Raw genomic sequence first — 23,854 nt, 5'->3', positions numbered from 1 at the left:
GGTCACTGGTTGCACAAATCCAAGATGGCGACGCTCAAAGTCATTATGGAGATAAGTGTGAGCCTGACTTTTGGTGCTGACGATAAGAAAAATGACCTGTTTTGGTGCTTCTGCTTTCTAATCAGCTGCCTATAAGTTATATCAATATTTACATTTTCAATGAGCCAGAATTTGGAAAGATACATCCGGGCCAGTGGGAACTCCTGTCAATTTCCAGCTCATTGTGAGTTATGTTGATCTTCTGGATATTTAAAATGTAGCCTAGTGCGAGAGACTCAACCGAGTAAGTAAATACCGGGACAGAAATAATTATTGTGTTGATTTAAATCGTGTTCACAGCTGGCGTTTCTTTCTTTAAGCTTTCAGACCCGCCGGCGGGATTTGAAAAGTATGTTTTCTTTAAACAGTCGCCAAAAATACACCTTTTAACCATATTCAGAAGCTGTGAAAACCGTTAATAAATCAGACTTATATTCCTAACTGAACCTCGACATGTGTGGCGGACGCTTCAGTCAGGAAAAAAAACAAAACAAAAATGAAGCAGAGGACTGTGATGTTTATCAAAAACATTTTATCCTACAAGTCTCATTTAAAAACCAGCCCCAAATAAATATGTTGCTTCAACCAGATTGTTAAAAACATAATTCTGCGCAACTTGTAAGCCGTGATTGACACGCGACAATTCAGTAAAACGTGTGTAAACTGACAAAAAAAAAAGCAGAAGTCTATATAAATGACTACTTCTCTCTTGATTTATTCCCTCAGTAAACATTGCAAAAATGAGTTTATGGTCTCAAGTCTTCAATACAGCATGTTAATTTAGTAAATTATGGTCCAGAGTCAAACAGACCATGACAGAGTATGCTTTAGGGGCGGGGCTACACGCCGATTGATGTTCTTTATGCCTGTACATTATAAAAAGATGACAGATAATTTGGATTCTCACAATATGATGGAAAAAGACTCGCTAACATGATTTCATGTTTAATTTTATACATATTTAACCCTCTGGAGTCCCGTTTGCACAACGGTTATATTCATATCTCGTTAAGATGTGAGCGTCAGTTGAAGATAATAGTGGTCTCTTAAAGACTGTCAGTAATATCTGGTTGTGTTAGTCTCTGTAATGGATCATAATGTACTGCAACGGGTGTTATAGAATGAAAGGGGGGGGGGGGGGCACGCTCATGAGCAGATTGCAACAATACATATAATAAAAAATATGAAAGCAAAGCAAATAGTTTAACTCATTTAGCTTTATTTAACAGTGAATGTCCATGTTCATACAGTGTTACAAAACTATATCAAGTCAAAATGATTAGAAATATGCATAGAAGATACAGATATTCAATAATTAGAGTCGGCAAATCTTTTCAAAAACCTTATGAATAAACTTTAAAAAAATAGCAAAGCGCATCAATCCAGCTGTGGACTCTGTTCATGCAGCGTTCCCTTTACCTGTAAACACACACACAAAAAAAAGGTTGAAATTATTATTTATTCAAAGATTATAAGCTTCAGATAGTAGTGCTCTTGAATTGCAACCACCTCATTTAGATTAGAGACTACAGCTACCGTCAGACTGCAGGCAAATCTGATTAGTTTGCCAGATCAGATCTTTAAGACAGACGTTCAAAATTGAAAGTTATAAGATTTGAGTGTCCAGATAACAGAAGGTAAAACAAATTAAAGTTAACACAGAAGACTATTTCAGTGTTTGTTTCTAAACTATAGTTCACTAATGCACTCTGAACATGGCCTAAAAATAATATGTATAGTAATCCAGTACTAAAAGGAATAGACCACATTAATTGACCTAATAAACTAAGCATGTAGAATCATGAGGTAATAATGTAAACGTCCATCCACCAAGAGGCACATACTGACCTCATCAAGAGGCGTCCAGTCCAGGCTCTTAAAATCCTCTAAAAAAAACAAGCAAACACATGGAGGTTAGTCTCAACGTGTAATAGAATAAGCATCTTCAGAGCGTCTGTTCGATCAAACCCATCAGTGCAGTTAAAGAGTAATCATGAGTTTCAGGTGAAACACGGACTGACAAAATCATCATTAAGGTTTGATGGTACAATGCAGAACAAGTTATGGCCGGACGGTTGGATTATAAGTGAACAAATTATCCTCCTGCACACGTTAAATAACACTATTTATATTGCCACAATTAACTACCAAAAAAAAAAAAAGCAAACATTAAATAGACCTGGGAGGTTATTTCTGATCATAATAAAAAATTTTTTTTTAAAAAAGTAATTTACAATTAAAACAGCATCAATTTGAGATATGTTGTCACTTAACGGCCAAACTAGTCTCTTCACGCAGACCATGCGGTAGTTCAGGCGCGTGAAGCCACCACGATGTTAAGGAGTGTTTGTGCGGAAATAACCGCAACAAACACCCACGAGAAGAACACGCAAATGGCGACATACACGAACACGACTTAAACTAAACGTGAATATTTACCGTGAAAAAGAAGCTTCTCGCACGTCGTTGGCTTCTGTCTCTCTGCGGCAAGCGCGTGAGACCCGTTTCACTGCAACGCGGAAGAGAGACTGTTGGAGAGGCTGAAGCTCAATTTATATCTTTGGAAAAACCACGTGTTTGCTTCCGGGAAACAGGCAACTTCCGGGTCTAGCAGAAAGAAGAAAAAGAAAAAGAGACAGTATTATTAAACCACATGTTTACATAAATTATAAACAGCATATTGTCTTTAATGCATGTACCATTATACATGCATTGTTTTTTACTAAAAAGTATTTACAAACAAAACTATCTATCTATATCTATATCTATATATCTATCTCTCTCTCTCTCTCTCTCTCTCTCTCTCTCAACACTTTACAGACACCAAATGAAATAGACTAAATAAACTAAACAAACTAAATAAAATAAAATAAAATATATGAACAGGGATGACAGATATATACAAAATAAAAAATAATATATATATATAATATATATGCACAATAGAATACAAATAACTGTGCAGTGTGTATTAAGGAAATTAAATTAAATTAAATGTAAACAGAGTGTACAAAATGTGCAAAATATGTCAAATATATATACACAATAGAATACGAATAACTGTGCAGTGTGTATTCAAGGACATTAATTTAAGTTTAAACAGAGTGTGCACAATGCAAAGTATGTGTAGTGTATATGAAGTGTAAATCAACATAAATGTAAATGTGAATGTGTACAGTGAAAATGAAAATTAGTCCACAGAGGGTCTGGCCAGAGGTGCTTTTCATCCAGCAGCTAAAGGGGCATTTGTTTTTGTAATACTGTTGTATTATTATTGTATTGTATTATTATATTGTTGTTCACTATAATCCCATTTTAAAAAAAGGTTCTGTTCCTCCTCCGACCATCTATTGTGTGTTTTTTCTTTGTTTGGTTTCTTCTTTGGTTCTATATTGGCAGCTGATTTTTCTTTTCTTTTCCTTGAAACAACAACCAGATGCGAGAAAAGTCTTATCAATGTGTGTAGGAAAATGTCCCATTAAAATGATTATGTTTACACAAGAAGATGTTTTTTGTCACATTTAAAGATTTTAGCCACAACATATTTACCTCCATTTAAAACACAAATACCCAATGTTTATACCATGAAGTTGTAATAGAGATTTATGCATCTATTTGATTTTAACTGACCCTTATTAATCCACACATTTACTTTTACAAACCAGTTAACTGGAGCTATAGAGCTAAGCAAATGTATAATATTAATAATTTCACAATGTTTGCACTCACCAGATGGTATCTCACTCTATTGGTGTAAACTGTATCAAGGAACCTGTTTATGTTCCTTAGATTGTTTCAGTTAAACTTAAATTAATTAAACTTACACTTATTAACATTTCATCAGCCAACGTGACTCACTAAACTCACACACGTTTGTTTTAGCAAGTAAATATGAACAGATGTATGTATTCAATAAGATTATTGAATGGCATTTGTTCTTTTAAAACACACACGGTGGTGCCGTTTTAAATTACAAAATGACGTCACAGCCTTTCTACGGAACTCCCGTAGGTCCAAAAAGGCGAGAAACGACTCACAGACACCGCTCAGAGTGGTTCGTTCGCTGTAAACTGGGCCAACGTTCAGTTATTTAATCAACATTGGACTGTAATATCACGACCATGAGAGTCTTGATAGGTACGTAGGTTATTTATTTATTTATTACGAGTATTTATTGGAAGGGTCGGTGTGACGTAACGCCTCCAGGTAGCTGCTAGCTATCGTTGCAGACACACATTGACCAGAGACATTGAGTTGCCAACTTATTAACTACGTGTTCATTATGTTTGTCCAGACATTGACAGCAAAGAAAACCGTGCCAGCTATATGAATAATCATAGAAAACGTTCATTGTGTTTTTCTCTTCTCTTCATTGTTATCTAAAGCTAAGCCTGCAGAAGTCCTGTTTTGTAACCATGTATAACTACGCATGCGCAGTATGCACCACTCTGACTCCTGGGACGATCACAAGTTGATTGCATCTGTTACGTTGTGTATTGAATACATAACAGTGCAGCACAATCAATACTATATAATAGTACAGAAATAAGGCACATTTCTTCCTAAACGGTCTCTTCTCTCATCCACATGTATTATAACTGGGAACTGATTATGGATTCAGTGTGCATCTTCAGTTCTTCTGTCATTATGAGCATTTCTCCAACTTTCTCCACTTGTAGGAGGAGGATCTGGCTTTGTGGGTCGTGAGCTGACTCGCCTGCTCAAAGTCAAAGGTCACGAGGTCACGGTGATATCTCGCCAGCCGGGTCCAGGGAAGATAACATGGGTATGAGCTCAGGATAAAAATCATAATTGTAGCGGCCAAGGTCATTTGTATTTTTTTTATAGCAGCATTTATTTGGTTTAATATCTGTTAATTGTTATTATTATTATAGATCACTGTACTTTTCTCGCATTCTAGAGTCATTTATAAACATTTCCCTCCCATCTGTGCTAAATGAAATGTAATGCAACGCTTCTGCAGGGTGAGTTGGAGTCTCATGGCCTCCCACCATGTGAGGGCGCTGTCAACTTGGCTGGAGAGAATATGATGAACCCACTACGATGGTGAGCAATTCATAAACAGACCCGACAACTACAATACATGCAGCCACTCTCTTTCCTCCAGTAACCAACATGCTTGTAGTCACCCCTGTTCAAAGTAGGGGCTCGTATTGCAGCAGATTTAAGTCTATGGTTTTGTAATGAGACACTCAACAATCACACACGGCTGCGATGTTCAGGTGTCTTCACCCTTTGAGCCATGTGCTATGTTTTGGCCTGTTCAGTTGATTTTAAAACGCTTGTGACCTCTCGTCCAGATCGACTAAAAACAAATAAATTAAGCCCGTAATAACGCAGTGACTGAACATTTGTTGCCACCTGTTCACATGTAGCTTAATCTCCAACCGGATCTATTTTTTTATTCTTTATTTGTGGTTTCAGGTGGAATGAAAGCTATAAAAAGGATTTGTTCTCCAGTCGCATTGACACAACAAAATCTATGGCTCAAGCCATCGCTGCCTCCTCCAGTCCTCCTCACTCCTGGGTCCTGGTATCAGGTGTAGGTAAGTCGCCGTCTAATAATACAACTTAAGAATAAGTCTTTTCCTAATCACTCACGGATAATATAGACATCGTTTTGCTTTTTCACCCGCAGCTTGTTACAAGCCCAGTCTGACGGCCGAGTATACCGAAGACAGTGAATGGACTCCGTTTGACATTCTCTCCAAGCTTGTGAAAGAGTGGGAGGCCTCGGCACTTCTTCCCGAGAACGTGACAAAGAACACCAAACAAGTCGTGATCAGGTCCGGTGCGTACAAAACTCCTAATTCACTTGACGTTGCAGTGTTAATTCGGTGTCGGGAAGTTGTGTAATGTTTTTTGTTTCAGAAGACGACAACAATGATAAACTTACATTTTCCTGTTGATGGAGCACTTTAGAAAACGGTTAATGCTTTGTTTGTACATTTGATATCACTTGTATGTCTTTCTTCTAAATCAGACATTTATTTTAGTACATTTACTGGTCAGTGTAAGTGTAACTCCTCTTTATTGTAGTTCTACTTACCAAAGAGTCTAACTTAGCCTCTCTAAATCTTGCCCAGTGCCATCTTAAACATTGAATTCTTATACACATGACACTTTTAATAACAGACTTGTTTTAACGTACTCTCAATTTGTTTGTTTATCATATCTTTTATGCTCAAATTATGTCTTTTACTATTGTCACGCACCAAATCACCAAGCCAAATTCCCGGCTCCGATTCATTCCTCCCTCCCTCCACCAGGGGCGGTATTGGGCCGCGATGGTGGTGCCATGAAGCAAATGCTGCTACCCTTCTGGCTCGGCCTCGGGGGCACTCTGGGGTCGGGCAGACAGCCGTTTCCCTGGATCCACGTCTCTGACCTGGCAGGCATCATCGCCCACGCCCTGGAGCCCCCCGCTGACACCCCCTCGCCTTCGCCGCAGGTGTTCAACGGGGTCGCCCCCGCACTGAACACCAACCTGGAGTTCACCAAAGAACTGGGCCGGGTCCTGAGGAGGCCCACCATCTTTCCCGTGCCGGGCTTCGTCATGAACACCGTTATGGGCTCCGAGAGGGCCGTGGTGCTCCTGCAGGGCCAGAATGTCGTGCCAAAGAGGACTCAAGAGGCCGGATTTGAGTACAAGTACCCGGACTTGACCTCAGCCCTGAAAGAGATCATCGGGAGTTAACAGATGTTGAAAGCCGACGCAAAACTTCCTGTAACTGTGTGTTCATATTTACTGGATTTAGAAGATTTTGTACAAATATGGCGGCTCAAATCTATCGTTGAACAAGAACTCCAGATCACAGATGGGTTTCAGGACTGCTTGGAAAGTGTTTTTCATATCACATAAGACCAGAGTATGAATCAGGAGAGTTTCTTCATGCTAAGCATTGAATAGAGAAACCTAAACCCAAAAGACAAATACAGGTGGGATCAATTCCTGCGTATATATTTAGTGCACACCGGGATCAGTTCAACACGTAGCAAAACATCACAACCTTTTATTTTATTGTAAACTCGAATGAGAGCATAGATGCAGAAGAAGATACACTCTGATGTTGTGTGTGTGTGAGCTGCAGCAGAACTACAACCAACGATTAATATCATTATCGATTTTTAAATGGCACATTACTGTCCAGATTGCAGCAAACTTGTGACAAGAATTGGACTTTGATTTTTTTTTTTTGTGAAGGTGGTGCACAATAAAGCTGGTGAAAGAACTTATGTCATGATATTTTATTGGAGTAATCAGAGGTCGATTCCTCAGTTGGCAGTCCTCGTTTCAGTTTCGGGGCGTTTCAAAAGTTTCCAGAAAATGTCTCCTAAGTTGCTGACTCATCACTCTGAATCACTGCGGTCGTCGTCGACTCTCTGGATGATTGGCAGTTGATCTCCCCAGTCGCTGCTCCGGGCACAGCGGTACACGTCTCTGATTGAAGAAAATGAAACCCAATTCAGTGAAATGGAGCGGCGCTGTGATCGGAGACGGATCGGTGAGCTCAATTCAGTGTCCAATAAAAGCAGCGTCTCAATTTCATGGCCACGAGGACTGGGCATCAATAATATTATATATAGTCAGAAATGTGTCTGTGACATTGTGTACTTAAAAAAAACTGCCAAAGACTGAAAGCTGTCTGGTATTTATCTGTAATACTTATTCTTTGATCAGACAGAGTTTCTCATTCAAACAATTTTTTTTTAAAACAATTATAATTTTATTGAGGAAAAGTTTGGCTAACTTTGTTAATCTCAAATAGATTTTTGCATCAGTGTAAACTAAATCAAACCCAAATTCAATAAATACCCAGCCGTCATGGCCTCCAACATAAGGAATATTCATTTTCTATGTATGTATAATCTGATAGTACCACTAATAATACAACAAATACTAAACAGCTGCCGCAAATATTTCTCATTCACTCCCTTCGAGCTCTTGAACCACATTGTTCTGGACAAATCAAACTCAAGCTGTGTGTGTGTGTGTGTGTGTGTACCGGCTCTGTTTCCGTGCCGTCACCACCAGGTGTTGCAGGCGTCCATCGGGGCAGCACATGCGACAGTGGACGTGTCTGCTTCTGCTCTGCACCGGTGCGATCAGCCTGGCCCAGTCCACGCCTTCGCCTTCCGCCTCCGCCGGTTCCGTCCGACTCACAATCAGGTAGCTGAACTTCTCCGTCTGCCGCTCGTTGTGCTGAAACCATCACGTTCATGAATGAGTGGAATCAATCTCTGATCTGCCGCACGTTATTGCATATAAATCATCACCATTTTGTGTGCACTTTTTGCTTCTTTGTGTTAGTAACTGGCGTAACACAAGTGGGATTTATCCTGTAATTACTTGCTTGTAATTAGTATGGAACAGGAAAGTCTGACACTTCTTACCCCCGGGAGAGGCAGCGGGGTGTACTTCTGCTGGAAGTTGCAGGGTGTGGTGGGTTTAAGGGCCAGTTTAGGACACGTCAGTTCATGAGGACACTGGAGAAAAGAAACCGACAGAGAAGAAGAAGAAGAAGAAGACTGTGACACAGCTGGTTGAAAATACCACATTTTTAAAAACCCCGCCTGGGATTCGAACTTACCGGAGCGAACACCGACGCTGGTCTGCTGTCGTGGACGATCTTGTCTTGTTTCTTGGCGAAAGAAGAAGTGTGCAAGTCATCAAGTCTGCTTCCGTGAACTGCGTCAAGCAGACAAACACGATTCCACCGGTGGGGATGTCAAAATATTATCTGCTGTATTTGAATACCTTTAATAAAGTGGCTCTGGCCTCCATAAGCATCTGATGGCCATCTTTGGTCCCATTTTCCACCAGAACCTACACACAAAAAAAAGGAAATAGCAAACAAAAAAAAAGCATGAAATAAGAGGATTTCTAGGTACCAGGCTAGTTTTAAAGACGCATTAAAACGTCTCAGATCGAGTATATAGTCATAGGATAACAAAAATGAAAATCATCCGACAGTGATTTTGACCCACCAGGTACGAGCTCGTCTTCCTCCACAGAGTCATCACCGCCTCTTCTCGGTCCTTCGCATTTAGGAGCTCCGACAGGGTGAAGGCGGCGGCCACCACGTCAAACTGCACCTGAGAGGGAGAAGCGCAGCGCGGTGAGGGGGCTCCTCGTCCAAGAAACGAATAAATAAATGTAACGCGAGGAAATCCCAACGGTGCTCCTCATTACCCGATTTGATCTTCTGCGCCACGCGCTTTACTGTGGGGCTTCTGCACTACACTTGTTTTTAAAAGGTGCTATATAAATAAAGTTATTACTTCCCAGTGTTCACTTTTCGCTACAACTGTGCTCTCGAAGTCACGAATGAACTTCCTGCTTCCGCTTCTATTTATTGAAAAATGCTTTAAGACGCATACAAAAGTGTGTGTGTGTGTGTGTGTGCGTGTGTGAAACACTTTCTTGAGACGTGGCTTTCAATATAGAGTTTCTTCGCCACTTCAACTGCTATTATCATATATATATATATATATATATATATATATATATATATATATATATATATATATTACTTAAATGCATCTCGGTAATACCGACTGTAGTCAAACGCTTCACGCACTATAATGTGACCGTTTCTAATGCAAGAAACCTTATTTTTTTGTTGCAAATACAGCAAGCATTTGATTATTTTGGATTTCAAAATCAAAGGCTAGAATATATATATATGTATATATATATATCTGAATAAAATTAAAATAAAAAATTAAAATATATATATATATATAAATAAATATATATATATATATATATATATATATATATATATTTAGTTTTTATTTAAATGTTAGTTATTTAAATATATATATATATATATATATATATATATATACACACACACATATAAATATTTGAAGAAACTATTAAACTTAGAAAGGGTTTTTTCTTTGTTTCTCAAATAATAACCTAGAGGGTTTTTACCTTCGGAGAGACAGGGAGGAACTGTCTGAAATAGACTTGTTTGATGTGAGGTTCGGCTCTTTCGTCGTCACCTGCTCGACATGAAAAAAACAACAACAAAAACACTTTGACTCTCGGATCAAGCATTTGACAAAAAGATGTAAATACAAATACGATTCTCTCGTGTTCACCTTTAAGAAGTCGTTCTGCCAGGACGTTCATGGGCCCGGAGCTGTCCACGCACACCATCTCCTTCAGAGTGTCGCCCCAGCACGAGTGTGACGCCCTGCGGGAGAAACAGAGACACTCGGCTCTTGGTCTCGTGGATTTACATGAGAACGCTGTCAATGTTGCGTCAGGTGTCTTTCCCACTGACCAGACCACTGTTCCCAGCCCCGAGCCAAAATCCAGGAGAGTCTGAGGGGCAAAAGAGGGATCCCTCTTCAGGATCTGAAAGGTTAAAACAGATGTTTAGGACCGATGTTTTGACCCATTAACGCATTCAGGGTCGTAATCCTCAGTAATGTTTCTTTTGCTATATTTTTCCAGGTATGAAAATATGTTTATTTTGGTGATCTGGGTGGACCGACTCTTTAAGGGGATATATATGCCAGGCAAATTTAGTTTTTCATAAACTGGTCAACTTTCAGATGTTCTGCAATTTTGTTGCCATCTTTCAGACTGGTGGAAAGAAGAATTTAGTTTATTAATGTTTATTTTATTTGCATCCTTAGATTTCTCAGATATCCACCAAAAGATGGCATTAGATAATATCTCCAGAACTTTGTGTTTACCTTATTCACCTTTAGTGTCTTTAAAATGTTTGTAATTCAACAATTCATTCATTAAAGGCCGTTTCCTCTCAGACTCTGAGCCAGAAATCTCCACTTCAGTCTCACTTAAATACTTTCCAACTTCATTCTTATCTATATTCTGGAGGTTTTCACAGAGGGGTTTATTCATATATCATTCATAGCAAGATTTAAAGAACTATGTATTCCTAAACAACATTGTGACTTTTATGGCTGTGTGATTTATGAGAGATTCAAAGAGATATCCAAAACTCTTCTTCTACGAAAGCCTTTGACTCCAACATGTCAACAAAATGAAACAAGAATGTTTAACCAGACTTAATTCAATGTTCAGATTACTGGCATCACATATTTAAGACCTCCTTATTTAAATATGTATACATGTATAATAAAATGTCAAATACAAAAACATAATTGTCTCAATAAGTAGAGAACTGGAGAAGTTTCATAGCGATATCTATTACTTATCGATTACTATACACTAATAGTGTCTCCATTGAGGGACATCCGTGGTCAGTTAGCCTGTGACCTCCACCTCTTTGCTCACTACCTCATTCATAGCTCTCCTCACTGCTGCATAGCCTCCAGCCAGCCGAGCCGCCATGTACACCACAGCCAACTCTTCATCATACCTGAAACACACAGAGCGAGATGTATAGAAACTCATCCACACCTCAAAATTAAAAACAGGAAAAATCTCCAACTACTGTGCAAGCTCCAAAATCGTCCAGAGCCTGATATAATAACACAAGTTGTTGTTGTTGTCCTGTTTTTATATTTTAACGTACACACTTTTTTATAGTGTCAATATGAAAACTGGAATTGAGTTGCAACGTCTTTACATCTGTGAAAGCTTTAAAATGTTAAATATCGACCGCTCCGGTTTGGTAAAGGGTGCATTTTCTCCATTAGACAGCAGTTAAATTAATTTAGATTATTGCTAAACACGTATATAATTTAAATATATATTTCTATCAAAGAACATGTAGATAAAAGCAAGTGTTTACTTCATGGGAGTCCAGTGATATGTAGTTTTTCTGAGCTCTGAAAACACTTTCTTCTTGATTCGGTCTTCAAGCAATTCTTCATCCATATCTGTAAAAATACAGCACATTAGTCTCCAGTTGCTGCATCGTATAATGTTTTCGCAGTTATTATACCATTATATTTAATGATAGTTTATTTTATGTATGTGTCCCCCACCTCCTCTCTTCTCCATCGCTTTCTCCCAAAGTTCTTTCTCCAGGCTCACAGCTTTCTGCCTCAGAGTCGAATCCTCGACGGCTCTTTTTTTGCTCCACAGGAAGTTTGTGAGGCTTCGAGAGCGGTCGGTAAGCTGAGCCACCCGAGCTCCTGCAGGTGGACAGGTGGAAGAGTCGCACGGTGAGGGCGACAGAAACATTTGGTTTCATCGACCGAAAGCCACCGTCGTGATTTAACCTACTGTGAATAATCGACCGTGCAGCCGTCTGGAGTTCGTCCGGTAGGCGCAGAGTTTTCAGGTTGGTCACACCTGGATGCTTCTTGTGGGATTCTCCTTTCAGGAAAGCGGCCTGGGACTGAGCCGCTGCACTCATTCCCTGAGGACGAGGTATAAACACAAGGTTTTTATGAACCACCACTTCCAGCTCTAGTGGGTTAACCTCAATGCTTCTGTGATCAATTCACAATCTGACAATTACAATCTTGTAATAATAGATAAATGGCTATGTTATCTTAACACAGTTTTAAAACCTCATTACGTGTGTATATATATATATATATATATATATATATATATATATATATATATTGTATTAAATGATTTTATTTGTAATAATCATCCATAACAACTACTGTATGAGGAGCATAGTGAAATCAACAACTGAAAACACCAGAAAAGCATTAAAAGGAATTATGTCGTGGTGTTTCGAAAGCTTGTTTGTTCTCTTTGATATTTGTTGAATTATTAACAAATTAAGTTTGTCGCTTTGTCCATAAAGCTTACATAAATATGCAGACTCTCTATCCGTATTGTAGTATAATTGTAGTAAATACTATATAAAGAACAAAATAATACATACACTCACTCAAAAATAGGACATTTTACAGAGTAGGGCAAAAGCAACTGTATTAAAACTGAAGGAATGTGAATATTATCATAACTCCAAGCTAAACTGTGAAGACAGCTACACTGTTTTAATCAGCTTATCTCTGTCTGACCTTTAAAGTAAAGATGCTGCATTCAATGACACTCAGGAGCCGCACTCACCCTGCTCATTATCTTCACGACAACCGCCCTCTGACAGAGGACACACGCGCCGTAGGTCGGTGAAGCCATGTCTTCTTCCGTTTAAATGGCTTTAATTATGAATTTACAACCACATTTTTCACTAGCACGCAGGCACGTTAGGTTCATCTCACAAATCCTTCAGCAAAATAACTCCGACTATCCCAAAGGCGGAACCTTTGGTCCCGAAGTTCTGTTCCACCTGGTTAAGTCGCATACAGGAGGGCTCACTCTGCCGTTGTTTCTTGCTTAACTGCATGCTTCACTTATCTTTAGCATTGCGCGTTTAAAGTTGAGGTTAATTCTGGACTATTTATTTTGTCTCAAGTGTGTGGTAAAAGGTGGAACGTTTTTTGTGTGTGGCGAGGATGTAGTGTAGAGCGCATGCGTCAATGGTCTTTTTTGTTTTTAGTTTTAACCACAGAGTGAATCATCTTAATGCCACACGATCTTTTGTGCCGGCCAGGAACCAGTGGCGAGGAAAGTTTTACCGCCCGCGCCCCACCCCCCTTTTGTTACCCCGGCATTATTGTAGTAAAACATCTAGTGCGAGTTGTGTTCTTCACAAACCAACATGAGGCGCACGAGAAGTTCGAGGAGTAAAACTCAGGCCGCGCAAGAGGCCGAGGAAGTCCTGTCAAAAACAGGTTGGTGCTCGTCCTCCTTTGGAAGCTAACGTTAGCTGTCCGTTGAGAACATGTTTGGGCTGAAGAAGACGAGAGGTGGGAAATAAATGTGTTTGTGGTCCACGAGGCTTTACTTTTTTTAAACTAAAGTTACAAGTTGAAGCATGTTAGTAAAAACCTGTCCGCCATTGCCAACCGTCGTTAGCTAACCATAAACCTAAACGAGAACGGTTGGACGAGTTAGGGACCCAAGAGGTGACGTCACTGTTCAGTCCTGCAAGAAACCCCTTTATGGCATCACGTGTTCTTGGCTTTAGAGGGATGCTCATTCAACTCTATTGTCGTTTTGGTGGCTGTGGTTTGTAGTGTAGTTGAATCAGCTGATTTGCATCTGATTCCTTAATGTGCTTTTAGTGCATATGAGGTTAAATTTCATCGCTTCAAAAAAGCTTTGAATGTGAAAAAAGAACCACATGCATTGAGTCAATTATAAGAAAAAAGAATTAGGGATTCATAATGAACAGAAACGGAAATGTGGGGCAGACTGTCGTCTGTATTTCAATAAAAGAACACGTCGTGTTTATTAACTTCGTCATTCCCAGCTTTTCAGAAATTTCAAGTTCATCTTAATCTTAGAACTGTTTGTTCCTCGCTCCCAGTCATTAGATATGACTTAGTACATACATCTCTGTTATTCAGTCGTAAGTTTCATAGCAATCCAACTCTGTGTGTGTACCAGTGTGGCAGTGGAAAGGGGATGAAGGACAGTGGGAACCATACTCGCCTGCAGACTGCATCCTGTTGGACTCCGCCGTCTCTTCAGGAAACACTTCTGTCACTCTGTCTCGGGGCCCGGGGACGAGCTACGAAGTCGACCTGAAGAAGATGGTCCAGATTAATCCTGTCACCAAGTACCAGAGGAAGATTCGCTCTCAGACAGTAAAACCAGGTATGTGTAAATTATGCAATATGTCTGCACTGTCACAGGGTTATTTTAAGGAAACTAAGGAAAAAGCTTTATGTAGTAGTAGTAGTAGACACTTTATATTTACATTTTAAATAATCAAAATGACTGAAGGTATTTAAAATGTTTCTTCTGTTGCCGACTTTGGCTCAGAATGTCTAAATGCAGCCGGTGACATGGCTGCTCAAAATGAGATGCCGGTTCAACTTGAAGAGGATGAGACGGAAAAGCATCCCGCAGCTAAAAGAAAGAGAGTGCAGAGCAAGAGTCAGGCAAAAACTGAAAAAGTACCCAAAGAAGAAATAAAATGTGACGGTAAAGTGGAAAATATTATCATATATGTTGTCTATGTAACCATTGCAATGTGAAGTAGGATTTTCTCATTCAAACATGGTGTTACCTGCACTGTCATTATTGGTTTATGTCTGATCTTGGGATGTTGAACAGAGGTCGTGAGGACGGTGGTCATGAAAGGAAAAGCTCCAGTGGACTCTGAATGTAAAGCCAAACTGGGAAAGGTAAAGTATCTTTTATTTAAAGTATCTAGATATGAAACTCATGATTCACACCGGGCACGCTTTGTGGCGTGACACCTTTTTTTTTATTTTTAAAAGCCGCTCCAGTTACAGTTCCTGTTGCGAGCGTGACACAGTTTGTGGTTTATTATACTGTGAAACGTCCGGACTTCAATCAAAACAATTGAGTTAAATTATTGTTGTACCCAGAGCAACTTCTTAAAAAAACGTACATGTACACTCAATAGATGTGTAATAGCTCTTGGGAAATATGACTGTGGTTATTGATGTTTACTTACAGAGCTAATGTGCAATGTGAGTTTGAGTTCATCAGTGCTATCATGGTACATGAGAATAACATAAAATATGTTAACTTATTAGTATTTCTCATTTTTGTGCTTGTGGTCATTAAGTATATATTTTTTTTACTAAATAAACCAAACTAACATAAAATTCCATCGCCCTGATTTATATTAATAACTGTTCCATTTCTCTTTCAGGCTTATGTTTACAGTTCGGGAAATGATGTTTACGACGTGATGCTAAATCAGGTAAAAAAGTGTTTTTTGTTTGAAAAGAAATAAATCAAAAACTGTTTATTTCTCTTAAATTGCACCGAAACAAAACTTGTGAATAGTTTGAAAGACACTATTCTATGATTGTTCACCAGAGTCTGAGTGTGATTCCTCATAGCTACTAATAGCTGAACTTTCAGCCCCTCAACTGTTTCTTGAACCATATCTAAAACAGAAAAACGCTGTAAAATTGATTTCACGTTTTTATTTGTGGGAAAGTGACCAGATAAACACTCTCCGTCTTATTTTTTCAGACCAATCTTCAGTTTAACAACAACAAATACTATCTGATCCAGCTGCTGGAAGACGACAGCTCCAAGGCGTACAGCGTGTGGTCGAGGTGGGGCAGAGGTGAGTTCATGTGCCCCGGGATTTTTAATGTATAAATGAAGCAAGTGAACACACGCCTGCAGTTTGGATTTATCTGATTTTAAATATGTTTTAATGGTTTCTTTATTGCCCTCGATGGGCTGGCGGCCTGTCCAGGGTGTCCCCTGCCTTCGCCCTATGTCAGCTGGGATAGGCTCCAGCGCCCCCGCGACCCTAATGAGGATAAGCGGTATTGAAAATGGATGGATGGATGGATGGATGGTTTCTTTATTGTTTTTTTTGTTTTTTAAGTGGGAAAAGTGGGTCAGAGCAGTCTGACAGCCTGTGGTGGAGACTTGCTGAAAGCCAAAGATATCTTCAAGAAGAAGTGAGGATATTAAAAATATTTCCAGATGTCTGCCATTGATGTGAGTTTAGTAAAGTTCTGAAACTTGTTTTGTTTTTTTGCCACAGGTTTTTAGACAAGACCAAGAATGAGTGGGAACACAGAGCGAGTTTTGAGAAAGTAGCTGGAAAATACGACATGGTGTTCATGGACTACAGCACAAGCGAAAAGGCAACGAACCGCAGTTAACGAGCAGCTCGTATATCTATTTAATGTCTTCTATCATTTTGTATATTGATATATTTCACTGTTGCAGAAGGAGAGCCAGACGACTGTGGACGCCACGCCCGATAAGAGGACCTCCCAGCTGGATGCGAAGATCCAGTCGCTCCTGGAGCTCATCTGTGACATCAAAGCCATGGAGGAGTGCGTGCTGGAGATGAAGTTTGACACCCGAAAAGCTCCCCTCGGTCAGCCCCTTTTCTCCTCATAATATTTCCAGTATTTCAATTTAATTGTATCGAGTACATATGCATTTAAAGATATTGAAGTTGCTACTTTTTGATCCAAAGATACAATTAAAAATAAAGTCATAACTCTATGGAGCTAAATCCATGCCAATAGTTTTGTTCGTTTGAAAAAAAGATTTGAACCTGAAAATTCAAGTTTTGGTCTTGATCATTGAAAAATTCAACAATGTATTCGAAATAAAAATAAGTGTATTAAAAGTTTTGTTGGTTTAAGTATAATTTAGATTCAGTTATGTGTTTTTTTTTTCGAATAAAATATATTTTTTCATTTTTCAGTAGCATATTTTATGTTTTCAACTTTCAATCTTTTTTTTTTTACAGTTTCGAATCTGAAAGTGGAAAAAAAGATTCGAAACTTTAAAAAAGATTGAAAGTTGAAAACATAAAATATGCTACTGAAAAATGAAAATATATATTTTATTCGAGAGAAAAAAACATCGCTGAATCTAAATTATACTTAAACCAACAAAACTTTTCATACACTTATTTTTATTTCGAATACATTGTTGAATATTTCAATGTTCAAGACCAAAACTTGAATTTTCAGGTTCAAATCTTTTTTTTCAAACGAACAAAACTATTGGCATGGATTTAGCTCCATATAACTCTAGCTCCAGTTTATGTGAGTAGATTCCACAGGTGACTTTCTTGTGTTTCATATGTTTTTTTTGCTCCTCCCTGCAGGCAAGCTGACCACAGAGCAGATCCGCGCAGGCTACACGGCACTGAAGAAAATCGAGGAGTGTTTGAAGAAGAAGGGCAACAGTCGTGAGCTGCTGGAAGCGTGCAACCAGTTCTACACCCGCATCCCTCACGACTTTGGGTGAGGGAAGAAGTGGAGCGTTGCACTGATGTCGTTGATTTCACTTCACATGGATCTCTTGTGTTGATGTCACTAAAAAAAAATGCAATTTTCCAGGTTGAAAACTCCGCCAGTTATTCATACAGAAGATGAGCTGAAGGAAAAAATTTCACTTTTGGAGGTAAAGAGGGGAGATTTCCAAAGAATCAACTTGGTCTACAATCATTGTTTTACGTCTTCAATTAAATCCGTGGTTCATATTGGATTATCTATGCATAATTGTTGGTCTTATTTCTTTTCTTTTTTTTAAGGCTCTGAGTGACATTCAGATAGCAGTGAAAATGGTCCAGTCCAGTAAAGACGGGGACGAGCATCCTCTGGACAGACAGTACTCCTCCCTCCATTGTCAAATGCAGCCTCTGGACTCCAGCAGCCACGAGTACACGGTCAGCGTTTTACTGCTTATAACCGACTTAGTGGTGCATTTATGATTCAACCAACTCGTGTGTCGTAACAGTCAAATCAGAAATAATAAATACTAATAATGATACAAGTTTGAAAAAAAGCTAACAAATTTAAATACGTTTAAAAATGTATAAAGAATTTGACTCAAATTGCTTCAGTGTGACTATATAAATAACCCTTAAAGGAACCATGCACTCAAATTACGATGACGTAGTTTACATCTGATTGTAGATGATGTTGCTTATTAAGATATATTTAGCAGCAGATATTGGGTGGAATATTGGCTATTTGTATTTATATACCTATCCTTGTAAATCTGTGTCTATATCTATCTATGATGTCAGTGGTATATCAAACTTTCTTTGTATAGTTGCCTCTCCGTTCCAACTTTAAGCCGTCGTACAAGGAGGAGCAGCAATAGACCAGAATGCATTTGAATGACTTTTGTGGCTTCAAGCTTTTACAATGGAATCGGCCTCTTTCACACAAAGCTCCCGGGAAATTCTTGGGGAAAACCCCTTTCGACACCGGTATTGATGTTCACTATTCACACATTCACTTCTCCGCCTTGCTCCTTTTTACACATGCAGTGCTGTGATACATGTGGTCAGGGAAAGTCCAGATGTTCAAGTGCTCTGCAGAAGAAGTGTCTTGGGATCATGTCTAACATTTAGTCTAATATTCTTGTAACGTGTTTTAACATTCAAATCACCAGTGAAAACATTGCCGTGAATGCTAAAGCGAGTCGTCGCCACAGAAGTCTTGTGATTGGTTCGCTCGCTGAACATTGTTTGATTCCTTCTAAATGATTCCTCTTTTCTGTGTAAAGGTGGTAGAAAAGTACCTACAGTCCACTCACGCCACCACCCATCACAACTTCACCATGACGGTCCTTGACATCTTCTCAGTTGACAGAGAAGGGGAGAGGAACAACTTCCTCTCTCAGATGCACAACAGGTAAAACGCACACCTGAGGGCTTGGACAAATACCGTTGCTGCCCTGCGGCTTTGAAATGTGCATCGTTACAAAGTTCCTCTGATAGAGACCACTATGCGCGTCTGTCTGTCGGACCAGGACTCTGTTGTGGCACGGTTCCCGCATGTCGAACTGGGTCGGCATCCTCAGCCAGGGGCTCCGTGTGGCCCCCCCTGAAGCCCCCGTCACTGGTTACATGGTACAGTAGGATGGATGCACAAGAAAAACAAATACATATAAGCATATTCTGTTTTTCACTTTGGGTCGCAAACCCGATTCCTCTGCTTGAAAAAAAAAAAAATATATATATATATATATTGTTATTGTTATATAACATAGAATGTATTTTGACATTAATTAAAACAATTAGTGGATAGTTATTTAAAGGATTATATGCAATATTTAAAAAAGAAACCTGTATTTTTTTTTAACAGAGCATATTGGACTTAGATTATAAATTAACTATTTAATATCTTCAATACAGCACCGTATTTCTTTATTCCAGTGATCATAAGTTCCCTGATTCTCTTTCATCTAGTTCGGTAAAGGTATCTACTTTGCTGACATGTCATCAAAGAGCGCCAACTACTGCTTCGCTGGTCAGAACAACAACGTTGGACTGCTGCTACTGTCTGAGGTGAGTTGATTCATGCAGTTGTGTGCACATCCCATATTTAGAACGGATACAGGGCAAAGGATTTAAATAAAGGGAAAAGTTATAGTGTCTTCACATTGGGGGTTTTAGCGCCCAGAAAAAAATGCATTTGACTGAAAAAGGAACAAATTGTGCCAGTTCGGTGCAAACATGAGGTTGATTTCTGACCCCATAGACCTGCCAATATAAGTCCACAACTCGTGACATGTTTGGCCCCGGCGTGATACAACACACTGGTTTACGTGCTCTGTGTCTGTGTGTGTGTGTGTGTGTGTGTGTGTGTGTGGGGGGGGGGTCGCAAGGTCGCTCTGGGAGACTGCAACGAGCTGCTGGATGCCGACTACGAGGCCAACAACCTGCCTGCTGGAAAACACAGCACCAAGGGCCTGGGAAAGACCGGACCCAACCCCAAGAACTCTGTGGATCTGTGAGTGCCTCTCATTCCACGGATGCGTATCATGCAGGTCAAACACTGATTCATGTCTGCTTCCTGCTACGCGACCAAAATCATAACAATATCCAAGAGGGGGAGTTTGTTAATTGCATTAACAAAGAAAAGAGCACAGATAATAATAATAATTACATTATGCACAAGAATAAAAATATGATACAAAGTTATTACAAGAATAAATCAGGCCTGCTCTCTATGAATATATTTCACATGACATTTCCATCACATGCCTTTTTATTTATTTTCAACCTTCATGGCATCACAGTTTGTTCTTAATGTGTTAAGACCACCACAGTGGTCCTTTTAAAAAAAAAAAGAAAAAGAAATTAAACTTTTCATTTGTATTCCCCTCCCTCTCTCTCTCTCTTTCTCAGGGATGGTGTGACGGTGCCCATGGGGCCGGCAGTGCAGACGGGGGTGGGTAAAAACAGCGGTTACTCCCTCCTGTACAACGAGTTCATCGTCTACAACCCTGCCCAGACTCGCATGAGGTACCTGCTGCGGATCAAGTTCAACTACTCTTCACTCTGGTGATGCAAAACAGTTTATGGATGCATGAAATCTGGAGATTTCTGGAGCGCTTTTTCTCCCCACAAAGCAGGGACGCTATATAACTCAATCATTCTTCATGTACAGTATGATTCTGTTTAGCGTAGGGTGTGAAGGTACCGGGTGGATGACACGTAGAGCTGCGACATTTATATCGATTTAAGTTGTTTTAGTCAATTTGAAGCAAAGGAAAAAAAATGTAATATATCTTTGGGTTTTTAAATTTTGGTCAAAGAAAGCCTCACCTTGAGCTGTGGAAGATTGTAGCTGGCATTTTTCACTGTTTTCTGAAATCTGGGATTAATCCGCAAAATAACTGAAGCAGTCGCAGCTCCACGGTGACGTCAACAGATTAAATGCGTATGCATCTCAATTAAAATGAGAACAACGCCAACAAAACTACATTTTTCTACAGTTTGTTTTGTTCTTAAAATAAAATGCTGCGTCTTCGGTCTTTTTGAGTCAGAAAAATGATGTTGGACCCTGTCAAATAATTTCCTGGTTTGTATGAACTTTGATGAAGATTGAGCCACCTAAAAAACATTGTTGCACGACATTTTGTTATATTGCATTCTTTCTCATGTCAGCGTAAGCTGTATTGTGTTCTGTTAGGTCTCTGCTTTTGGTGCTTTATGAAACGCACGTGGTCTTATGGATCTTTTGGATTATCAGCGTCTGACTTTAAATCAAACAATGTAATGATGTGGAGGTTCTTCAGGCAGGTTTGACGTGAGCATTTCGACTGAATAATTACCTGAATTCTATTAAATGTGTCAAAATCAGTGCTGAAAAAGCAGACATTGAAGGCTCTCATTTGTTTCTGTACAGGTGAACATGCACTGCAAAAAACAATAAATACAGCACAACCATATTTGATATAGAATTTTGTTTATATAGAATTGTCAGTTAAAGTTAGAGTTTCCACATTCTATAACAATAGATAATAAGGACATTTGTCTTTGTACAGTTTGGAGTGTCAGTCCATTTGTGTGTCTCCTCCCCAGCAGGTAGAGGAAGATGAGGACTATGTCCAGGTAGATCATGAGAGCAGCGTTGATGTATTCCTCTGGATCCAGACGGTGGCTCATCATCCCCATCATCAGCTGACAGTCCAGCATCAGGAACTGAAGGGAGGAAGAGTTAGGACAGGGTGAGAGAGCACCACCAGATCACTAATAGTGATTAAAGGCATATTTTATAAGAGAAGACATGTCACAGTAGGAAAAGAACAGGGTAAATAATACAATGAATAATGGCTGAATTCCAATTAGCTCCTATGGTTACAGGATTACTTTACCTACTTGGTAAGTATATCCACATTAGTGATGATTATTTACAAAAATGTGTACATATTTTGTATAAGCACAAATAGTCATCTTAATATTATATTAATATTGTTAGCAACATATTTGGATAGAAATATTGTGATATTTAATGTTTTAGTGACAGATACATTCTTGTTCTGGAATGAGCTTAGTCTATATATATAATATATATGAGTGAGCCATTTCCGTAGCTTCGCCTCGGATGTGTGCTTACGATGGGGCACCTGATTGGTTTGTTGGTTATAGAGGTTGACGACCACAAATGTGACAAACTCAAAAGAAAAATGAAAAGAAAAGATATATTGTGACATCACAAGGGGACAGGTAGTGGAGGGGCGATACGTTCCCACTCAGGAGCAGCGGCCACCCCACAAAATGGCCGCCATGGCAGACACCACATCTCCCAGACTGCCTCTGTTAGGGTTGTGTGGTGTGGAGGACCCAAACGCACGCTCACGCAGCAGACCTTAAGATTCAGGATCTTTATTTCCCTAATTGATCGGGAAGGAAAAAACAGCAAAGAATAAAACAAACAAAACAATGATCAGAGTTGACCAGCTGATCAGGCGCGAGTCTTCCCTCGCTGGAGTCGGGAGGGCAACTCAACCGAGCTCAAGTCCTTGCTACCCACGGGATCGGTAGAGATCTGGTGAATCCCAACATGCAGTAGGAACCAGACTGGTGACCGGAATGATCTGACAACCCGTCAGGGAATGCCATGGTCCTTAATACAGCTGGTGGCACTTAGGGCAACGAGCCCCAGCTGAGCCAAAGGAGAGGGGCGTGGTAGTGGGCGGAAACCGGAGGTGGAGACTGTAGACTGAAAAAGCAAAACATTAAGCACACAACAACAAACCGGACAGGAGGGGAACAAAGAGGGGAGCCAACACTAACAACAGACAGGGATCCTAACAGCCTCATCACGCACCCAGCTGCAGGTGCTTAAGACACCTAATTGAGGCAGGGCTGGGAAGCCTCATAAATGAGAGAGTGGAGCAGGACAGAAAAAGACAGCCCCAAGGAGGAAAAGAACACCGGACCACGAGGAGGAGGACCCCGTAACCCGGACTTGCTAAGTTTTTTTTGTTTAAGGAAATACTTTCTCCTCCGGGACGCTTTATGTTTATTTATGGACTCTTTTTGATTAAATTAACCTTTGGCAGGGAACAATACACCTGACTCTTTTAATTGAACCCTTCTGATTGTGACTGTTTTTAACGCTCTCTTGCACTGCCCTGGGACAGCCCGTGACACGACAGGTGGTGGAGAATGCGGGCACTGGGGCCTAAGTGCGGATGAATGGGAGTGAAGATATTGACGACTTGACCCAGTTTTTTTTTTTCAGAACTTCGAACACCAATCCCAAATGGAGCAACTGGTGCAGATGCTCGTGGAGAGCCAGAGGGCCCGGCAATAACTCAGCCTTGTTGCAACAGCAAATACAGGCTAATTAACTCAAAGAGCAGGAGCTCCAACAGGTACCAAGGGTGAAACTCAAGGCAGCTGACTTCATCCCTAAACTAGGAGTGTCAGACAATGTGGAAGCTTACCTTCATGCCTTTGAAGCTACCGCAACTCGAGAAGAGTGGCCGAGGACACAGTGGGTTGGACTCCTGGCGCTTTTCCACTCCGGGGAGGCCCTTAAAGCATTTCAAGATGTAGAGGCCAATATTGCCCAAGACTACGACTAGTTAAAAGTAGAGATT

General features: G+C 39.9%; 3 protein-coding genes and 1 long non-coding RNA gene across 7 annotated transcripts; 2 read left to right on the top strand and 2 right to left on the bottom strand.

The window, feature by feature from the left end:
* Positions 1-1,238: 1,238 nt before the first annotated feature.
* On the bottom strand, positions 1,239-4,011 carry LOC117746865. Of its 2 annotated transcripts, none has more exons than XR_004611362.1 (4): positions 3,769-4,011; positions 2,479-2,646; positions 1,888-1,925; positions 1,239-1,458 (listed from the first exon to the last, which is right to left on the bottom strand). It is a non-coding gene; the product is annotated as an uncharacterized LOC117746865 (long non-coding RNA). The 2 variants fall into 2 exon arrangements; XR_004611363.1 differs by having other exon boundaries at positions 3,864-4,011.
* A 13-nt stretch (positions 4,012-4,024) lies between these two features.
* On the top strand, positions 4,025-7,292 carry sdr39u1 (short chain dehydrogenase/reductase family 39U, member 1). Its single transcript, XM_034556192.1, has 6 exons — positions 4,025-4,176; positions 4,719-4,825; positions 5,024-5,106; positions 5,485-5,606; positions 5,699-5,851; positions 6,330-7,292. The coding sequence occupies exons 1-6, from the start codon at positions 4,161-4,163 to the stop codon at positions 6,755-6,757; spliced, it is 909 nt and encodes a 302-aa protein (XP_034412083.1). The 5' UTR covers positions 4,025-4,160; the 3' UTR covers positions 6,758-7,292.
* Positions 7,259-13,506, bottom strand: mettl17 (methyltransferase like 17). Of its 2 annotated transcripts, none has more exons than XM_034556187.1 (14): positions 13,043-13,503; positions 12,236-12,371; positions 11,995-12,144; positions 11,799-11,886; positions 11,342-11,423; positions 10,356-10,429; positions 10,171-10,265; positions 10,001-10,071; positions 9,049-9,156; positions 8,819-8,887; positions 8,652-8,702; positions 8,455-8,547; positions 8,067-8,263; positions 7,259-7,501 (listed from the first exon to the last, which is right to left on the bottom strand). In XM_034556187.1, exons 1-14 carry the CDS (start codon positions 13,109-13,111, stop codon positions 7,411-7,413), a joined length of 1,374 nt encoding a protein of 457 aa, XP_034412078.1. In that variant the 5' UTR covers positions 13,112-13,503; the 3' UTR covers positions 7,259-7,410. The 2 variants fall into 2 exon arrangements, with proteins under 2 accessions (XP_034412078.1, XP_034412077.1); XM_034556186.1 differs by having other exon boundaries at positions 7,284-7,501; positions 10,001-10,104; positions 13,043-13,506.
* On the top strand, positions 13,503-21,692 carry parp2 (poly (ADP-ribose) polymerase 2). 2 transcript variants are annotated; one of them, XM_034556184.1, is made up of 17 exons: positions 13,503-13,707; positions 14,426-14,635; positions 14,804-14,965; positions 15,098-15,168; positions 15,666-15,716; positions 15,995-16,091; positions 16,362-16,437; positions 16,524-16,626; positions 16,712-16,865; positions 17,610-17,748; positions 17,845-17,908; positions 18,039-18,173; positions 19,022-19,149; positions 19,268-19,367; positions 19,707-19,805; positions 20,126-20,250; positions 20,649-21,692. In XM_034556184.1, exons 1-17 carry the CDS (start codon positions 13,635-13,637, stop codon positions 20,806-20,808), a joined length of 1,947 nt encoding a protein of 648 aa, XP_034412075.1. In that variant the 5' UTR covers positions 13,503-13,634; the 3' UTR covers positions 20,809-21,692. The 2 variants fall into 2 exon arrangements, with proteins under 2 accessions (XP_034412075.1, XP_034412076.1); XM_034556185.1 differs by having other exon boundaries at positions 13,513-13,707; positions 16,715-16,865.
* The last annotated feature ends 2,162 nt before the right edge of the window (positions 21,693-23,854 follow it).

Source organism: Cyclopterus lumpus, chromosome 17, assembly GCF_009769545.1.
Source record: "Cyclopterus lumpus isolate fCycLum1 chromosome 17, fCycLum1.pri, whole genome shotgun sequence".
Classification (NCBI taxonomy): Eukaryota; Metazoa; Chordata; class Actinopteri; order Perciformes; family Cyclopteridae; genus Cyclopterus; species Cyclopterus lumpus.
The sequence above is the reverse complement of the archived record's forward strand: the minus strand, read 5'-3'. Positions and strand labels throughout refer to the sequence as shown.

What these genes read in the sequence shown, in the direction of transcription:
- parp2 (XM_034556184.1), top strand. Translation starts at nt 13,635, where the DNA reads ATGAGGCGCACGAGAAGTTCGAGGAGTAAAACTCAGGCCGCGCAAGAG. An exon ending in AGAAGAAATAAAATGTGACG is followed by an intron (nt 14,966 to 15,097) that starts GTAAAGTGGAAA and finishes GATGTTGAACAG; the next exon opens with AGGTCGTGAGGACGGTGGTC. An exon ending in CACCCGAAAAGCTCCCCTCG is followed by an intron (nt 16,866 to 17,609) that starts GTCAGCCCCTTT and finishes TCCTCCCTGCAG; the next exon opens with GCAAGCTGACCACAGAGCAG.
- sdr39u1 (XM_034556192.1), top strand. An exon ending in ATGATGAACCCACTACGATG is followed by an intron (nt 5,107 to 5,484) that starts GTGAGCAATTCA and finishes TTGTGGTTTCAG; the next exon opens with GTGGAATGAAAGCTATAAAA. An exon ending in GGTCCTGGTATCAGGTGTAG is followed by an intron (nt 5,607 to 5,698) that starts GTAAGTCGCCGT and finishes TTTCACCCGCAG; the next exon opens with CTTGTTACAAGCCCAGTCTG.
- mettl17 (XM_034556186.1), bottom strand. Translation starts at nt 13,111, where the DNA reads ATGGCTTCACCGACCTACGGCGCGTGTGTCCTCTGTCAGAGGGCGGTT. An exon ending in TCGTGAAGATAATGAGCAGG is followed by an intron (nt 12,372 to 13,042) that starts GTGAGTGCGGCT and finishes CCTCGTCCTCAG; the next exon opens with GGAATGAGTGCAGCGGCTCA. An exon ending in TGCACGGTCGATTATTCACA is followed by an intron (nt 12,145 to 12,235) that starts GTAGGTTAAATC and finishes GTCCACCTGCAG; the next exon opens with GAGCTCGGGTGGCTCAGCTT.